A 20,301-nucleotide genomic window follows, 5' to 3' on the forward strand; every position below is an offset into this window, starting at 1 on the left:
CCAGCTCTCAGCGCTGCTGTGCTATGCAGCGTCACGCCCCTACCCTGACTGTCAGGCCTGTGGGCGGTAACGAAGGGAGACTAGGCCCAGAAGCCGGGGACTCGAGTTAATAAGCGCGGCCGGCATATCAGTGCTGGCCGGCGCGGAAGTCCCCGGCGCACCACAAATCCCAGCGGCGCCTTAAATAAAAATGGCAGCGGCGGTTAGCGCAGTAGTCACCCAATACACTAACACACCCAGCAACGCTGTGGTGTGCGATGGCACTAGTGCGGACAGCGCCGCTGTCCCTGGCGCACTAACACACCCAGCAGTGCTGCCGTGTGTCTGCGCGGTCCCCACAGGGACACAGAGTACCTCCATGTAGCAGGGCCATGTCCCTGAAGATACTCCGCTCCATGTCCAGCAGATACCAGGGGCTGTGGATGGAGCACGGTCTCAGTGCCTGGAGACCGATAGAATCCCACTTCACCCAGAGCCCTGTAAAAAGGGATGGGGAAGGAAGCAGCATGTGGGCTCCAGCCTCCGTACCCGCAATGGGTACCTCAACCTTAACAAACACCTCCGACATGAAGTGGGGTGAGAAGGAAGCATGCTGGGAGCCCTGTATGGGCCCTCTTTTCTTCCATCCGACATAGTCAGCAGCTGCTGCTGACTAAACAGTGGAGCTATGCGTGGATGTGTTGCCTCCTTCGCACAAAGCACAAAACTGGTGAGCCAGTGATCCCACTGGGGGTGTATAGCCAGAAGGGGAGGGGCCTTACACTTTTAAGTGTAATACTTTGTGTGGCCTCCGGAGGCAATAGCTATACACCCAATTGTCTGGGTCTCCCAATTAGGAGCGAAAAAGAAAAGACTGTTTGGAGTTGAAACATTACACAGTTGCGATTAATGAGCATCTTACTGTATTAACTTTCATGTTCTTCAAACTTCAATAAAAGTCCTTCGCTTTGCATTCAAAAAGAGTGTGCAGAGTATTTCTACTTTTGAGTTATTTAGCAGGCACAGCAAATTTACACTGCTAAGCCCTGTACACTGACTACTTTACATTGTATCAGTGTCAGATCTTTGGTGTTGTGCAAGAAAATATTTACAAAAATACGATGGGTGTATTCACTTTTGTGCAATGCTGTATATGGGCTTTAATTGTACGAAACTCCCCGATGTGAATGGAACTGTGGTCACACATGCCGATCTAGTCACACAGGAAGCTTGGAACCCTTTCAAATTATAAAGTGGGTGTCTCAGCAGTAGGGTCCTCAGTGTTCTTACAACTATTAATTACATAGTTATTTATGGGAGAACCTATGATAAATATTATCAACAACATTTATACTAAAAACGATAAAAACACATTAGAGTTGGTACAAAAATGATTTGCACGTTGTATTCCATCCGCCATGGTAGTGGTCGTGTGGCCACTGCTAGGCAGAAGGAACGCCACCTCTTACCTGCCAAATACCATTGCTCTTCTTTAGATAAGCCAGTCTGGCGTGATGTCATTGTTGTGGCACAATTCACATAGGATTTTGGGACCAGGCAATTAAAAGCAGAACTATGGCTGATTGCAGGTAATAGGAGGTACTCACGCTCTTGTGCGGTGGCCATAGACCTTTGTTATAGCCGATCAAATGGGATTTGCACCAACTCTGAGCAATCACAATAGCTACACATAAATTCTAGGGCACAGCTGGCAAAGAAACCATCTGTCTTTAGGAAACTAAGAATAATGTGCACCCAATTTTGCTTATTTAAAATAATGAGAACCATTACATAATACTGACTAAAGGCATACCTGATTCACATCTGTCTCTTTGACACCAACTTCTTGTAGTAGGATTTTTATTGGATCAATGCACCGATTGAACAGAGATGAACAGATGAGCTCAAATCGAGCCCTGCAAGAAAGATCAACAACGTCATATAAAAAAAAAAAAAAAAAAAAAAAAAAAAAAAAAGAGAATTTTGTTACTTACCGTAAATTCTTTTTCTTATAGTTCCGTCAAGGGAGACCCAGACCATGGGTGTATAGCTACTGCCCCCGGAGGACACACAAAGTTACTACACTCAAAACGTGTAGCTCCTCCCTCCTAGCATATACACCCCCTGCTAGCCAGTCCTAGCCAGTTTAGTGCAAAAGCTGAAGGAGGACATCCACCCACAAGAAGAGACAGTAAAATCCGGAAGAACCGGAACCTCTGTCTACAACAATAACAGCCGGTGAAGACACACGGAACAAGAAACCTGCCAACAGGCAATAGGGAGGGTGCTGGGTCTCCCATGACGGAACTATAAGAAAAAGAATTTACGGTAAGTAACAAAATTCTCTTTTTCTTTATCGTTCCTATGGGAGACCCATACCATGGGACGTCCAAAAGCAGTCCATGGGTGGGAATAAACAGACAACTGAGAAGCAGGCAAACCTAACTTCACAAATGGGCGACAGACGCCGGACAAATGCGTCTGCCCAAGCCCGCGTCTGCCAAAGCATGAGCATGCCTTGGGTAGTGCTTCGAAAAAGTATGCAGACTAATTCGAGCTGCAGTCTGACAGACCTACTGAGCCGTAACCTGGTGCCTGAAAGCCCAAAAAGGCGCCGACAGGTCTGATCAAATGTGCTCTGATCCCCGGCGGGGAAGGCACTTGAGTACACTTGTAGGTCTCGGAAATGGCCGACCTAAGCCAACGAACCAGGGTCGGCTTAGATGCCGAGAGACCGCTACGCTGACTAGCAGTCAGCACCAGAGAGAGGTGCACCGCCTAATAACGGCGGTGCGAGACACATAGATCTGGAGCGCCCGCACCAGATCCAGGATATGCAACGCTTCCTCAAGCGATGAACAGGAGCCGGACAAAAGGAAGGCAGGAAAATTGCCCCGGATAAGGTGGAAGCAGTAACCGCCTTAGGGAAAAAAGTCCGGAGTCGGAAGAAGACCACCTTGTCTTGATGCAAAAGACCAAAAAAGGGGGTGACTCCGAGAGAGTGCAGCCAGAACTCTCTGGCGGGAAATTATAGCCACTAGAAAGACTACTTTCTGTGAAAGATGAAACAAAGAAACCTCCCCAAGAGGCGCAAAGGGGGGTTTCCGGGAACCGGGAGGACCGGATTAAGGTCCCAGGGCTCCATAGGCCGCCGGAAAGGCGGAATGATGTGAGATGCGCCCTTAAAGGAGCGCACCGGAGCCAGCCGGACGATACGCCGCTGGCACATACTGACAGAGCCGAGACCTGTCCCTTAATGAGGGATAGTCCTGGCTGTAGACCGGACTGTGGAAGGGACAGGAGGGTCGGCAAGGCCAAAAAGGTCAAAGGACACTTTGGAGCTCGAGTCATAGCGGAGATGACTTCAGGAAGGATATCAGAAGTCGCCAAGATCCAGGACTCAAGAGCTACGCCGTCAATCTGAGAATCCAGAATTCTGACGGAAAAAACGGACCTTTTGAGAAAAGGTCTGAACGGTCCGGAAGATGCCATGGCAACCCAACGGACAGAAGGAGCAGGTCAGAGTACCAAGCCTGCCTGGGTCAGTCTGGAGTATGAGAATGACCCGACGGCCCCCTTTACTGATCTTGCGCAGGACTCTGGACAAGAGGTAGAGGGTGAAATACGTAAAGAGACGAAGCTGGGATCAAACATGAACCAGTGTGTCTACCGCAAAACCTGAGGATTGTGGACCACGGTTGGACAGCTGAAATAGTCTGCCTCGCAGTTTTCACATCTAGGATGTGGGCTGCGGATACGGTGGACTAGGAGTCCCTTGTCCACTGAAGAATGTTGAGCCGCCAAGATTGCCAGGCGGCTGAGTGTCCCGCCCCGGAAGCTGATGTAGGAAAACGCTGTCACGTTGTCCGACTGGACTCGAATGTGCCTAGCCGCCAACAGATGGTGAAGGCTTAGAGAGCTAGAAATACAGCTCTGATTTCCAGCACATTGATCCAGAGGGCTGATTCGGACAGAGTCCAAGCGCCCTGCGCTCCACGGTGGAGATATACTGCTCCCAAGGCGGATAGGCTTCCATTGACGTCACCGTCTGACCAGCACCTGTATAAGGTGTCTGATAGAACGACGTCGACCGCCAGCGGAGGGACTACTGATCGACTAAGAGCAGCTTCACAAGTGCCGACAGAGTCTCGAATTGCGTCCCTGAGAACCTCTGGTTCGAAGTCAGAGTGGACTTGGACAGAAAGACAAGCCACCCGAATAGGTTAGAGTGGCGAGAGTGAGCGAAGCACTCTACTAAGAGTCAGCACTGGATGAAGCCCCGACAAGAAGGCCGTCCAGGGCAAAAGATCACTGCCAATCCCTAGGGGTGCAGGACCCTAATCACAGCTGCCCCAATGAGAATACTCGAGGGGCCGTGGCTAACCCCAAGGGAAGAGCCACGAATTGGACCACTCCGATTGTCAAAACGTAGTCAACGCTGGTGTGAAACTGCGATTGACTCCTGCAGATAGGCATCTCTGATGCAGATGGCTGCTAGGGAATCTCCTTGGGTTCTTGACTGATCCGGCGAAAAACACACGGAACAAAACCGAGACTCCATGTGAAAACGCCACATCTGACTATGCTTGAAAAGCTAAAGATCCAGGTCGGAAGGCACCGCCCTCTTCGGGGACTAGGAATAGATTTAAGCAAAAATCTCAGAACCGTTCCCAGTCGGGAACCGGTACAATTACTCCATTGGCCTGCAAGAAATGCCACGGCCTGTGAGAAGGCGGCGGCCTTGGAGCTGGGAGGAGTTGACAGAAAAAATCTGTTTGGCGGGTGGACAGAATTCCATCCTGTAGCCATGGGGGATATAATCCCGCCCCCACTGAACGGAGACGTGTTAGAACCCTACGTCGCCAAGTGGAGAGAGCCTGCCACCGACCAAGGAGGTTGTTGGCGTGGCTAGATAGCTCGGAGGAAGCTGACTCAGTGGCAGCATCTCCTGCGGTCTTCTGAAGACGCAGCTTCGAGCCATTTGGTTCTATGAACCTAGGCCGAGCTAGAGGACGATCAGATGGAGGAACGGAAACCACCGAAACCTCAACTGATTCCTGCCTTGGACAGGATCCCTGGTTTAGGTTCGTGGCAAGGAAGAACACTCCCCGCCAAGAGCTTCCTTAATTTCATCCAGTTGGTTCCGAAGAAACTGGTCCCACCAAAGGGGAGCCCAGCAAGGAACCTCTATAGAGGTATCTGCCTTCCATTTCCGAAGCCACAGGAGCCTGCGGATAGCGAGGAAAGTAGCCAAGACCACCGCCGTGCGGTGTCCAGCATGGCAGACCTGGCAGAGGATGAAAAGACTGAAGTCTGGAAGTTCAGGCAACCGTTTTGGGCATAGAGTCCCTGTGAGGGAATGCATCTCCTCCAGAGAAGCAGAGAAGGTACAAAAAAACCGCACTGCTGTAAGCTGAGGAGAACGAAGCTCCTGCCGCCCCCATACCGACTTGGCCAAAAGGACAACCGAGCGGACCGCAAAACCTTAAGTGAGGAGCCATCAGCCACTGACATAACGGTCCGGGCTGAGCCACCTGAGGTGAATGAGCCCACTTCTTGACCACCATTGGTGGACAGGGGAAACACAGTCCTCAGAATCACGCTTCATGGGAAACGACTGTCAGAGCGGAACCTGGGCTGGTCACAGGGGCCTGAAAAACTGGAGTGGTTAAGGAACACACGTTGTGTTCACCTAGATAAGGTAACTCCGGCGGATTGAGGTCCAGTACAAAATTAATGTACCGTGGGATCCTTATAGAGGTGCCGTCAGCCACTGATACAACTATCCGGGCTGAAAGTCTAGACACCGGAGTGGCCACCCTTGGCGAATGAGTACACTCCTAGACCCCTCTGATGGGAGGGGGAGACAGGCAGCAGAACCCCGCTGTGGGGTCTGCAGGACAGGCTGTGGGCTTGGACGCAGCGGGCTGAAAACTGGAGTGGTTAAGGAACACACTCCTCGTCCTGTTAAAGGTATACTGATGCCTTTCTGCCAGCGGGGAATACTCCCCTGATACAGGCGGATGGAGGTCCAGTACAAGAATAATGGACGCAATCCAATCATTCGCATCTGCGTCACCTATGGACGGATCAATGTACATAAAGTAGCGTCCGAGCCCCTGGTAGAGACATCCTCCTCGTCCAGTGAGTCAGCTCGTAATCGGAGCTGCGGGACGGGGAGGACAGGGGACCCTGCGTCTCCCTGTCAGGAGGACGGGGTCTGAGCCCAGAAGGAGAGTCCCTTGTGAGCTTTGCTGAGCGAGCTGAAGCAGAAAACGCCCTGAGAAGGGGGCTGCATGCTCAGCAGATGCCGGGACAGCCGACCCCTGGAAATAGGATTCCCCCAGGGGTCAGCCACCGAAACCGGAGCAGCTGGAGGGACCATTAATGAGCCTCCAAGCTGAGGGGCCAAAGTGGTTATGAGCTCGGTACAGCCGTACGAGACTACCTGCAGTGGATAATAAAAATAGCCTGCAGCCTCGCTCTGTGAGACATGCTGCAGAGGTGGGGGCTCTGTCTAGAATGTCTAGAATACCCAAGACAGGGGTTCAGCCTGGGGAGACTCCAGGCTGAGGCACCACCACATAAGAACCATTACAGTAAGGGTCTGTGCCGGTTCAGGCAATATGAGCTTACATGCAGAACATGTAGTGTACAGCCTTGGAGCTTTGCTCCTAGTGTGAGACATGCTGCTGAGGAGGAGGTTCTATAATAAAGAATTAAGAATGCCCTGAGAGTGTATAAAAGTGCACAACCAGAGGTTGTGACTTATCAGACCGCTATTATGAGTGCCCTCCGGATTCCAAGCCTGGACCCCCAGCCAGATATTCACTCCCTCTGCACTGCAGAGCAGCCAGCGCCGACCAGTGTACTAAGAACGTTGAGAAAATGGCGCCAGAGTGAGGGGGGGGCGGCGGGGGTTAACCCAGGAGCGGGAATCGGAGGGCTAAGGAGATGTACAGGGGAGGGAATCATCTCCTCAAAAAGGAGTGTCCTCCCCTGTGCAGAGCGGCCGGCGGGCGGCGCTGCAGTGTCCCCCTGCATGACTGACATGCAGGGGAACGAAACGAAACTAGGCCGCGGCTGAAGCCGGGGCCTAGAGTTATGCATGCGGCCGACAATCAGGCATCATCGGCGCGGTTCTCAGTAAAAACCGTGGAACCGGCCAGAAACACAGTAAAAAGCAGCATTATCAAAGTAAATCACTGTCCCCCCCAATAAAAGTGCCCCACATTGCAGAAGGAGCCTCTGAATAACGTCTCTATACTTAGCTTTGAGACGCAGGGCCCAGTCCCTGTGGGGTGGGGGTCCAGTGCTCCGTCCAGCAGGGTCCTGCAAAAGGGCTGCGGATGGAGGCCGGTCTCCTGCAAGGCAGTGAGAACCGTGTTGGCTCTAACTTCAAGCCAGAGCCCCTAAGGGATGGTGAAGGAGCGCGGCATGAAGGGCTCCTGCCCTGAAATCAACCTTAACAGCACCGCCGCCAGGGGGGTGAGAAGGGACATGCCGGGAGTCCAGTGGACCCGCTTTTCTTCCAAATCTTTGGAAAAAATGAAAAATCAAAAAAGGATGCATGTGTGTGTGTGATCCTCCTGACACAAAGAATGAAACTGGCTAGGACTGGCTAGCAGGGGGTGTATATGCTAGGAGGGAGGAGCTACACGTTTTGAGTGTAGTAACTTTGTGTGTCCTCCGGGGGCAGTAGCTATACACCCATGGTCTGGGTCTCCCATAGGAACGATAAAGAAAAGAAATTTACCAGATGAACTGTCCTAAGCCATCTAAATGGAGATGTGGGTCTTTGAAAGTTGACAAATGATACCTTGAAATCTGCGATCTTATGTTTTATTCCAGAGGAATTCACATTTCTCTACATATGTACATTAGTTGTTTAGACCTATGGGCCAAACGCAGAGCTCCCTGAGAATCCACTTCCAGGCCTTACTTTAAATGAAAGGGGTAGTTACCAGTGTGAGACATATACAGTGGTACCTCGGTTTTCATGGACGTCGGGTATCATTGGTTTCGGTTTTTGTTGATTTTTTCCACTAAAAATTTGCCTCGGTTTTTGTCTGCATGCCCACGTGACTACGCTGCTATTTTTGCAGCAACAAAGGATGATCCATGCATTTTTCTGCTCTGTGTGGCATTATGTGAGTGTCACCCCGCTTGTCAGTTTCAAAATGTATCTAAGAAATGTAAGATAAAATGTACTTACTCTTTACATTAGTCTTTTATATTCATTTACTATTCCTTTTATATTTATTTTATATTAATTTCTTATTGTTTTTAGTATTAAAAACTATCTTTACTCTCTATAAAATGTGTTCTTGGTATGTATTTTGGAGTGTCTAAAACAAATTAATAATGATTTACATTGATGCCTATGGAAATAATTGCCTTGGTTTTAGTTTTCATTGATTGTATTCAGACGGAGTATTAACGAAAACAAAGGTATCACTGTAATAACTGACAGTCTGTTCACCTGATCTACAGCCCCACACTGGTAACGCCTCCTTTGATTTAAAATATACAGATTGTCAGGGAGATATGTGTCCGACCCATAGACCATAACAGCTTTCTATGAACTAAATGCCCATAGAGACTATTTCACAAGGATGATTCTACTAACACATTTTCATAAAGAAACAGAACAGAAATACCAACTAGCGATTAAAGGATTCTAGCCACTACGTGACATATTGATGTTAAATGCTAATACTGTAAAACTGGTGGAAGCTCCAAAATAGAAAATCTCTCATCTGTCTGCTTATGGCCTCTCAGAGTGAATATGGTTTCAAAAATCTCATCCACCTACTGTAAATTTCACACATTGAAACGGACCTGCATTACAGATGAGTAAGGCTGAAGGCATGTCAAATTATTCTGCGAATTTCCACAACACAACCCTTTGCAATACAGTGCATTGTAGATTATATTACAGATTTCAATCAATCTAAGGCTATGTGCCCATGCTGCGGAAAATTTGCTGCGTTTTTTTTTGCGGAAATTCCGCAGATTTTTCAAAAATCCGCAGTACATCAAGTCCCCAGCCATTTCCAAGGCATTTTGGAACTGCTGTGCCCATGCTGCGTTTTTTTACGCAGCGGAAATAGTGCGGATTTCCCTGCGGAAAAATCTGCAGCATGTCAATTATGCCTGCGGATTTTTCCGCACGATCCCATTCTTACCTGCCTTGATAGAAGACACCAGGAGGAGCGCAGTGAAGCCAGGAGCAGGAAGAAGGGGGGGGGGGGGGGAGACAAAAAAAAACAAAAAAAAACCAAAATAAAAAATAAAAAAAAACAAACCTTACCTAGAAACACTGCACTCAAAATCAATGCCATCATACAATGAATCAACAAAACAATTGGCACTTCCTAAATTGGACAAAGAATGCTTGGCCAGATCAGCACTATTCATTAGTTTCATCATTGCTCGGGCATTTCCATTGATGTCTTGTTTGTATGACCTATACAGAGGAGGGGGAAAAACAAACATTTTATTATAAAACCTTCCCACATACCCAATATGTTTTATCCAGCAAGTATAATGTTCACAATTTTTTTTTCTTAGTAGAGATAGATATACCGTATATCTAACGGCGACAGTGGACAAAGTGAGATCACCCTGATGAGTGGCGTATTCCACAAATGCCTTGGGGACGTATGAGAGCAGTATAACAGCGAACCTGACGCACGTTTCACAGATACTTCATCAGGGGGGAGGGTCAGCACTTCTGACGAAGAACCTGTGAAATGTGCATCAGGTTCATGCTGTCAAAGTAAAGAGGCAATAATAGGGAAATAAAGTGTTTTGGAAAAAAATTTAGATTAGTACATTAAATAGATTGCCATTTAGCAATAAAGAAGGGAATTTTGTTTACTTACCGTAAATTCCTTTTCTTCTAGCTCCTATTGGGAGACCCAGACAATTGGGTGTATAGCTTCTGCCTCCGGAGGCCACACAAAGTATTACACTTTAAAAAGTGTAACCCCTCCCCTCTGCCTATACACCCTCCCGTGCATCACGGGCTCCTCAGTTTTGGTGCAAAAGCAGGAAGGAGGAAACTTATAAATTGGTCTAAGGTAAATTCAATCCAAAGGATGTTCGGAGAACTGAAACCATGAACCAAAGGAACAATTCAACATGAACAACATGTGTACACAAAAGAACAACCAGCCCGAAGGGAACAGGGGCGGGTGCTGGGTCTCCCAATAGGAGCTAGAAGAAAAGGAATTTACGGTAAGTATACAAAATTCCCTTCTTCTTTGTCGCTCCATTGGGAGACCCAGACAATTGGGACGTCCAAAAGCAGTCCCTGGGTGGGTAAAAGAATACCTCGATAAAAAGAGCCGAAAACGGCCCCCTCTTACAGGTGGGCAACCGCCGCCTGAAGGACTCGCCTACCTAGACTGGCATCTGCCGAAGCATAGGTATGCACCTGATAGTGTTTCGTGAAAGTGTGCAGACTAGACCAGGTAGCTGCCTGACACACCTGCTGAGCCGTAGCCCGGTGCCGCAATGCCCAGGACGCACCCACGGCTCTGGTAGAATGGGCTTTCAGCCCTGAAGGAATCGGAAGCCCAGAAGAACGGTAGGCTTCAAGAATCGGTTCCTTGATCCACCGAGCCAAGGTTGACTTGGAAGCCTGCGACCCCTTACGCTGGCCAGCGACAAGGACAAAGAGCGCATCAGAACGGCGCAGGGGCGCCGTGCGAGACACGTAGAGCCGGAGTGCTCTCACTAGATCTAACAAGTGCAAATCCTTTTCACATTGGTGAACTGGATGAGGGCAAAATGAAGGTAAGGAGATATCCTGATTGAGATGAAAAGGGGATACCACCTTAGGGAGAAATTCCGGGACCGGACGCAGAACCACCTTATCCTGGTGAAAAACCAGGAAGGGGGCTTTGCATGACAACGCTGCTAGCTCCGACACTCTACGGAGCGATGTAACTGCCACTAGAAAAGCCACCTTCTGCGAAAGACGTGATAAAGAGACATCCCGTAGCGGCTCCAAAGGTGGTTTCTGAAGAGCCCTTAGCACCCTGTTAAGATCCCAGGGTTCCAGCGGCCGCTTGTAAGGTGGGACTATGTGGCAAACTCCCTGCAGGAACGTTGCGGACCTGCGGAAGCCTGGCTAGACGCTTTTGAAAAACACGGAAAGCGCAGATACTTGTCCCTTGAGAGAGCCGAGAGACAAACCCTTGTCTATTCCGGATTGAAGGAAGGAAAGAAAAGTGGGTAAGGCAAACGGCCAGGGGGTAAAACCCTTATCAGAGCACCAGGATAAGAAGATCCTCCAAGCCCTGTGATAGATCTTGGCGGACGTTGGTTTCCTGGCCTGTCTCATAGTGGCAATGACATCTTGAGATAACCCTGAGGACGCTAGGAGCCAGGACTCAATGGCCACACAGTCAGGTTGAGGGCCGCAGAATTCAGATGGAAAAAAGGCCCTTGAGACAGCAAGTCTGGTCGGTCTGGAAGTGCCCACGGTTGACCCACCGTGAGGTGCCACAGATCCGGGTACCACGACCTCCTCGGCCAGTCCGGAGCGACGAGGATGGCGCGGCGGCAGTCGGACCTGATCTTGCGTAACACTCTGGGCAGCATCGCCAGAGGAGGAAATACATAAGGCAGTCGAAACTGCGACCAATCCTGAACTAATGTGTCCGCCGCCAGAGCTCTGTGATCTTGAGACCGTGCCATGAATGCCGGGACTTTGTTGTTGTGCCAAGACGCCATGAGATCGACGTCCGACGTTCCCCAGCGGCAACAGATCTCTCGAAACACGTCCGGGTGAAGAGACCATTCCCCTGCGTCCATGCCCTGGCGACTGAGGAAGTCTGCTTCCCAGTTTTCTACGCCCGGGATGTGAACTGCAAAGATGGTGGAGGCTGTGGCCTCCGCCCACAACAGAATCCGCCGAACTTCCTGGAAGGCTTGACGGCTGCGCGTGCCGCCCTGGTGGTTGATGTACGCGACCGCCGTGGCGTTGTCCGACTGTATGCGGATCTGCCTGCCCTCCAGCCACCGATGGAACGCCTTTAGGGCTAGATACACTGCCCTTATCTCCAGAACATTGATCTGAAGGGAGGACTCTGTCGGAGTCCAGGTTCCCTGAGCCCTGTGGTGGAGAAAAACCGCTCCCCACCCTGACAGACTCGCGTCCGTCGTGACCACAGCCCAGGATGGGGGCAGGAAGGATTTTCCCTTCGACAGAAGTGGGAAGAAGCCACCACTGAAGAGAGGTTTTGGCTGCCAGGGAAAGAGAGACGTTCCTGTCTAGGGACGTCGACCTCCTGTCCCATTTGCGGAGAATGTCCCATTGGAGTGGACGCAGATGAAACTGCGCAAAGGGGACTGCCTCCATTGCTGCCACCATCTTCCCCAGGAAGTGCATGAGGCGTCTCAAGGTGTGAGACTGGCCCCGAAGAAGAGAGTGCACCCCTGTCTGCAGCGAACGCTTTTTGTCCAGCGGTAGCTTGACTATCGCTGAGAGAGTATGAAACTCCATCCCGAGGTAAGTCAGTGATTGGGTCGGTGTCAATTTTGACTTTGGGAAATTGATGATCCACCCGAACCTCTGGAGAGTCTCCAGAGCGACGGTCAGGCTGTGTTGACATGCCACCCGGGAGGGTGCCTTGACTAGGAGATCGTCTAAGTAAGGGATCACCGAGTGGCCCTGAGAGTGTAGGACCGCCACAACGGATGCCATGACCTTGGTGAAGACCCGTGGGGCTGTCGCCAGGCCGAAAGGCAGTGCCACAAACTGAAGGTGTTCGTCCCCGATGGCGAAACGCAGGAAGCGTTGATGCTCTGGTGCGATCGGCACATGGAGATAAGCATCCCTGATGTTGATTGATGCTAGGAAGTCTCCTTGGGACATCGAAGCGATGACTGAGCGGAGAGATTCCATCTGAAACAGTCTCGTTCTCACGTGTCTGTTGAGCAGTTTGAGGTCCAGAACGGGACGGAATGATCCGTCCTTTTTTGGCACCACGAACAAGTTGGAGTAAAAACCGCGACCACGTTCCTGAAGGGGAACGGGGATCACAACTCCTTCTGTCTTCAGAGTGTTCACCGCCTGAAAAAGTGCATCGGCTCGCTCGGGGGGCGGAGATGTTCTGAAGAAACGAGTCGGAGAACGAGAGCTGAACTCTATCCTGTAACCGTGAGACAGAATGTCTCTCACCCATCGGTCTTGGACATGTGGCCACCAGGTGTCGTAAAAGCGGGAGAGCCTGCCACCAACCGAGGATGCGGTTTGGGGAGGCCGAAAGTCATGAGGAGGCCGCCTTGGAGACAGTGCCTCCGGCGGTCTTTGGAGGACGTGACTTAGACCGCCATGCATAAGAGTTCCTCTGGCCCTTCTGTGGCCTGTTGGACGAGGAGGATTGGGACCTGGCTGAGGGCCGAAAGGACCGAAACCTCGATTGAATTTTCGGTTGCCGAGGTCTGTTTGGTTTGGACTGGGGTAAGGACGAGTCCTTTCCCTTGGATTGCTTAATAATTTCATCCAATCGCTCGCCAAACAATCGGTCGCCAGAAAATGGCAAACCGGTTAAGAAGTTCTTGGAAGCAGAGTCTGCCTTCCATTCGCGTAGCCACATGGCCCTGCGGACTGCCACCGAATTGGCGGACGCTACCGCTGTACGGCTAGCAGAGTCCAGGACGGCATTCATGGCGTAGGATGAAAATACCGACGCCTGAGAAGTCAAAGACGCAACTTGCGGAGCAGAGGTACGTGTGACCGCATTAATCTCAGACAGACAAGCTGAGATAGCTTGGAGTGCCCACACGGCTGCAAAGGCCGGGGCAAAAGACGCGCCTGTGGCTTCATAGATGGATTTCATCAGGAGCTCTATCTGCCTGTCAGTGGCATCCTTGAGCGATGAGCCATCTGCCACTGATACTACAGATCTAGCCACCAGTCTAGAGACTGGAGGATCCACCTTGGGACATTGAGCCCAACCCTTAACTACGTCAGAGGGGAAGGGGTAACGTGTGTCAATAAGGCGCTTAGTAAAGCGCTTGTCCGGAAATGCTCTGTGCTTCTGGACAGCATCTCTGAAGTTAGAGTGATCGAAAAACGCACTCCGTGTACGTTTGGGAAACCTAAACTGGTGTTTCTCCTGCTGCGAATCCGACTCCTCTATAGGTGGAGTTGGGGGAGAAAGATCTAGCACCTGGTTGATGGACGCTATAAGGTCATTTACTATGGCGTCCCCTTCAGGTGTATCAAGATTGAGAGCAACGTCCGGGTCAGAGCCCTGAGCTGCGACATCCGCTTCATCCTCCAGAGAGTCCTAAAGCTGAGACCCCGGAGTCCTCAAGCTGAGACCCCGAACAGCGTGATGAAGTCGGGGAAGATTCCCAGCGAGCCCGCTTAGCCGGTCTGGGACTGCGGTCCGTGCCGGAGTCCTCCCCGTGAGACCTAGGTGCCACCCCAGGAGCACGCTGCGGCGCAGACCGAGAGGGGCCTGGGGGCGATGATCCCACAGTGCCCGGGGCCTGTGTAAGGACCGATCTGGACTGCAAGGCTTCTAGTATCTTAGCAGACCATTTATCCATAGACTGAGCCATGGATTGTGAAAGCGACTCAGAGAGTTTCTCAGCCAAAACTGCAAACTCTGTCCCTGCCACCTGGACAGGGGGAGCCGGCGGTTCTGCCTGAGCCGAGGGTCCCACCAGTGCCCGAGGCTCCGGCTGAGCGAGTGCAACAGGGGCCGAGCATTGCTCACAGTGAGGGTAGGTGGAACCTGCAGGTAACATAGCCGCACAAGAGGTACAGGTTGCAAAATAACCCTGTGTCTTGGCACCCTTGCTCCTTGTGGACGACATGCTGTTGTCTCCTAGGAGAGTGATCACTGAGGGTATATAGCCAAAAGCAAAACAATGCGGCCGAACAGAGAAAATGTATACAAATATTATATATATATATATATATATATATATATATATATATATATATATATATATATATATATATATATATATATATATATATATATACATACACATATATACACACACTTCGGCACCCTAGGGGGACCAGCACCGGGTGACTGGTGTGGCTTACCGACCGCCCAAAGCGGTTGTGTGTCCACCAGATTCCCTGCCTTGGGCCTCCCAGAGCTGCAGAGCTCGTTCCTGAAATCCTCCACCGGCAGAATGTGATTGTAAAAATGGCTGCCGGAGCTCTCAGGGGAGGAGGGAGCCGTGGGCGGCAACTAATAAAGTGCGGGAATCTGGTGCCCCACAGTGATCAGTGAGGGGGGAGGAGGACACCTAAAGTATGCTCCAGCCCTCACTGTCGACGTCAGGTCGACCGTCCCTCCCTTACCCCTGACTGGCAGGCCCGGGGGCGGGAGTTATGGTACTAGGCCTCATGAAGCCGGGGACTAAATTTAATACCGCGGCCGGCAAACAGGCGCGGTCGGCACGGAAGTCCCGGTCGTCACAAACAAACAGCAGCCGCTGCAGTGTGTGTGACACAAGCGCTCCATGCACCATCCCCATGGGGACACAGAGTACCTTTAGATGCAGGGCCCTGTCCCTGATGATACCAAGTCTCCTGTCCGGCAGATTCCCACAGGGGCTGCGGAGGGAGCCCGGTCCCAGTGAATGGATGACCGGTTAGGATCCCACTTCTCCCAGAGCCTCTAAGGGATGGGGAAGGAAAACGGCATGTGGCTCCAGCCTCTGTACCCGCAATGGGTACCTCAACCTTAACAGCACCGCCGACTTAGTGGGGTAAGAAGGGAGCATGCCGGGGGCCCTGTGGGGGCCCTCTTTTTTTCCATCCGATACAATCAGCAGCTGCTGCTGACTAAAATGTGGAGCTTGAGTGAATGTGTGCCTCCTTCAACACAAAGCATAAAACTGAGGAGCCCATGATGCACGGGAGGGTGTATAGGCAGAGGGGAGGGGTTACACTTTTTAAAGTGTAATACTTTGTGTGGCCTCCGGAGGCAGAAGCTATACACCCAATTGTCTGGGTCTCCCAATGAAGCGACAAAGAAATGAATATTGGATTTGGACCACCCCTTTCATTTCATTTTTAAACTGGGGAGAATTCAAATTCTTATATTTGTAATTATTTTTTCTACATTTTTTTTTTTCTTTCTTTAAAACAACTTCATATTGTAGTCCCTTTAGGAGATTTCAACCTGTCAACCTTTGTTTGCTTCTTCTGTATACTGCATTATTACCTGTATGACTGTAGTTAGGAGTATCTTGATGGCAGCCCCCAGTTGCCAGTGTAATGTGGCAAATGAGTCACAGGCAATTTGATCTGACAAATGAAAACTAGTGATCACTCCATTTAAATGCTGCTGTCCGTGCTTGACCACAGCATTTATATGGTTAAACAGCAGTTTGCTGTGCTACGTGTACAATGGGCGCAGCACCACCAGTAACACTGCAATATATTTCATTACTGATTTCTGTAGTTTTAAATTAAACCAGCAACCCAGTTTTACATAATATAGCATTAGTTGTGGGATGCACAGTACATGTACATGGTGGTCTTCTGTGGAATACTAATGTGCATAAGCAAGTCTGATATGAAGAAAAGAAAAAAAAAAAGGAGGGACCAGGAATCCGTGGAATATTAGGTAAATTTGCTATGAATTTGCCAGCTAATGTTTAATTGTTATGTAAAACCAGTGGATCACTATAGGTACTAAAAATCACAGATATCAAGCACCTCGCAGATTTCTCCATGAAAGTACAGTGCCTTACTGTGATACACCTGTCATAAAAAATAGACACATTAGTGCCCTAGCGAATAAGTAGACTGTTACACATGGAAACCTGGGAAACTGCGGAAATTGTCACTTTGCGCAGCACTGATTTTGGGAAGTTAATGATGCTGGATGTCTAGAAAACTTGCACAAAGAGGTTAATGGAAAATGGTTCAAGAATGCAAGTTCTGATCAATATTATCCTGTTATCTAAAACTGGCGGCACATTTCAAAGAATGAGGTCCAATCACACCTTATAAAGGAAGCCGTATTCACAATGGTGTGCAGTGATCTGAATCCGTACTAATCAGAAGGCATTTACAAAGAGGGATGGAAGACATTGGAAAGAGAACGTAATCCTTGTATTACAGGAGCTTAAATTTAAAACATCTTTAGCATAAATATTAAATAATGGAACTTACCTCTGAAATTCAGATGCAAGATACTGAGCTAAGGCTTCTGTGAAACACACTCCTCCAATAGTGTCGTAAGTCTTTGTCGCAAGGACCCGATATATCCCGCTGTTAACTTCTATCATAGTGACAGATAGGGATGTACCTCCCAGTTTGTATACCAAAACATTGCTGTAAATAAGCAAAGCACAATGACACTTACAGTCACACTTGTATTAACTAAAGCCGGTAAGCATGTAATACCATGCACCTCCATCTGGTAGACATTCTGTATAGAAAAGTCCACCAAGAAGTCAGTCAAGGAAGAATAAGAAGCAGCATGATTGACTAGAACACATTGACAATTCAATAGCATAATACTACTGAAATGTAATCTGGAAACATAAGGCAAGCTACTGTACCTTTTACCCATGGGGGAATCTTGTCCAATTCCATAGGCCAACAGAGCCGCAGATGGCTCATGAACCATACGCAGTATATTAAATCCAGCAGATGCTGCAGCTTCTCTGGATTACGGAAAAAAAAACAAAAAAAAAACCAAACAGTAATTAAATGATATTACAGATACATTACTACTGATTGTTTACATGAGCGCATAAAATGCATGTGGATCATTATTTTGCCTCCACTACTTCAGTGTATTCCAAGTGTTGTAAAGTGGGTGACTTAAGGAGTAGTATACACAATGATACGGGGTATAGAGCAGTGCTGTGGAGTCAGTATAAAATGGACAGACTCATAAAATATATAATATACTAGCTGTAGTACCCGGCATTGCCTGGGATAGTACCTAAGGCTCTCTCTCTTTCTCTGTCACTCACCGAAATATTACCTCACACATAAGCTTCTTATACTAAAACGGTCCTTCGTTGCCTATACCAACCAGACCTCCTATTAATGACCAGTAGCAAAACAGAAGCAGAGCTGTGATTGGTTGCTATAGGCCACCTGATAAATATCCAAGCTAACTGTCAAAACAGCCAATATATATTACCTCACACATCCAAATTGTCTCTTCAGGAGGAAGGAGACAAACTCTAGTGCCACCTATTGGAAGTAGCAATCCTAAAAGTCAAAAGTGGCTTTTTAACAAGCCTTTTCATATGACCTAGGATTTATGCCAGATCAGAACCTTAATTTGCAGACACAGTGTTTCGGGATGATTGTGCCTCGTCAGTGCAAAGTATGAGATCTGATCTGGCTGAATGAGAAGCACATCCAAACAGTAAGTAAGCGGTTTTTTATGGTGAATAACTCTAAATTGCAGGGTTAAAAATTCCCCTCAAAACAGTCTATGACATTCCCTGAGTCAAATGAGGAGGCTGTGTAAAATTCCATGATTGTAAGGGTATGTGCCTGCATGTTTCGGCAGGAAAAAGAACAAGCATTTTTTTTTATCGCGTTTGCGCGTTTTTTCACGTTTTTTTTTTAACCATGACGATTGCGGGGGGTTCAGGCGCTGTGCCCCCGCAATCGCCACCGGGTCTCCAGCTGATGTTACAGCTAAGACTTGACTCTCACTGCCCGGAGTGATGCCCGCGCCGCTCCAAGCAGTTTAACCCCCTAAATGCTGTTATCAATGCGATCGCAGCATTTGGGAGGCAGGGAGAGGAATTACTTACCTCTTCCTGTCAGTCGGGTCTCTAATGCAATCACAGGGACCCGATCGTTGCCATGATGACCCCGGGTTACTGAGCTATGGACCACCTCCCAGACCATGCCGAATGTATGGTGTGTGAGGTGAAGTGTCAGTGCTGCGAGTGCACCACTGAGATATAATTCATTGTAGTGATCGAGCAATACACTGGATTACACAAACACAGGAAAACAAGCAGAAAGGATTGACATGATGCTTCTTCTTTCTGCAACAAAATCTGCAAGGAAAAAAGAAGCAACATGTGCACAGCAAGTCAGGATTCTCAGACTGTGCTGGCATGCATTAAAATCTGGAAGGAAAAAACGCATGTGGAAAAAAAGCAGCAAAAAAAAAAACAAAAACCCAAAACATGTGCACATAGCCTTAATGCAATGGTGCAGATTCCTTTAGTGGACATACATACACTCAGCTTTATATATTAGACTGGGTACAGTAGTTCAATGCAAAATGTGCTAAATATTTTTTCATAAGAATTTGGGAAAGTTATGAAATGTCCTATAAATGTCTTTTCTTTTTCGCTCCTAATTGGGAGACCCAGACAGTGGGTGTATAGCTACTGCCCTCTGGAGGCCGCACAAAGAACTACACTTAAAAGTGTAAGGCCCCTCCCCTTCTGGCTATACACCCTCCCGTAGGAGTACAGATTCCTCAGTTTTAGCTTTGTGCGCAAGGAGGTCAGACACGCACGCATAGCTCCATTGTTTTTAGTCAGCAGCAGCTGCTGACTATATCGGATGGAAGAAAAGAGGACACATATAGTGTCCCCAGCATGCTCCCTTCTCACCCCACTGTATGTCGGAGGTGTTTGTAAGGTTGAGGTACCCATTGCGGGTACGGCGGCAGGAGCCCACATGCTGATTCCTTCCCCATCCCTTTTTACAGGGCTCTGGGTGAAGTGGGATTTACCGGTCTCCAGGCACTGAGACCGTGCTCCATCTACAGCCCCTGGAGAAGATGCTGGATGGAGCGGAGTACATCAGGGACATGGCCCTGCTTCCTCAAGGTACTCTGTGTCCCCGTGCATTTGGCGCTCACACCGCAGCTTGCTGGGTGTTGTAGTGCGCCGGGGGACATCAGCGCTACGGCGCTTGTGCCAGGCCTCATTCAGCTTCGCTGAAGCAGGCACACTAGTGGGAAACGGTCGCGCCGGCCGCTGGGACTGCGGCGCGGCTGGCACTTGTGGTGCGCCGGGGACTTCAGCGCGGCCCGCGCTTTTACGGCGGCCGCGCTGATAACTCGAGTCCCCGGCTTTTGCGGCCTGCTTCCGTTCGTTCCCGCCCCCGGACCTGCCAGTCAGGAGAGGGGCGGGACGCTGGCCACGTCTAGGAACGGTCATGCCGGCCGCTGGGACTGCGGCGCGGCTGACACTTGTGGTGCGCCGGGGACTTCAGCGCGGCCCGCGCTTTTACGGCGGCCGCGCTGATAACTCGAGTCCCCGGCTTTTGCGGCCTGCTTCCGTTCGTTCCCGCCCCCAGACCTGCCAGTCAGGAGAGGGGCGGGACGC

At 49.6% G+C, this 20,301-nt stretch overlaps 1 protein-coding gene across 1 annotated transcript in view; it reads right to left on the reverse strand.

The window, feature by feature from the left end:
• The window catches only part of HSPA14 (heat shock protein family A (Hsp70) member 14), an 81,256-nt gene that overhangs the window by 37,483 nt on the left and 23,472 nt on the right, over positions 1-20,301 (reverse strand). Inside the window, exons 7-10 of the mRNA XM_075345243.1 lie at positions 17,542-17,646; positions 17,150-17,311; positions 9,293-9,448; positions 1,793-1,895 (exon numbers count right to left, since the gene is read on the reverse strand). Coding sequence (XP_075201358.1) covers positions 1,793-1,895; positions 9,293-9,448; positions 17,150-17,311; positions 17,542-17,646 — 526 coding nt within the window. The remainder of the gene's footprint in view (positions 1-1,792; positions 1,896-9,292; positions 9,449-17,149; positions 17,312-17,541; positions 17,647-20,301) is intronic.

This window comes from Anomaloglossus baeobatrachus, chromosome 4, assembly GCF_048569485.1.
Source record: "Anomaloglossus baeobatrachus isolate aAnoBae1 chromosome 4, aAnoBae1.hap1, whole genome shotgun sequence".
In the NCBI taxonomy this organism is placed as follows: domain Eukaryota; kingdom Metazoa; phylum Chordata; class Amphibia; order Anura; family Aromobatidae; genus Anomaloglossus; species Anomaloglossus baeobatrachus.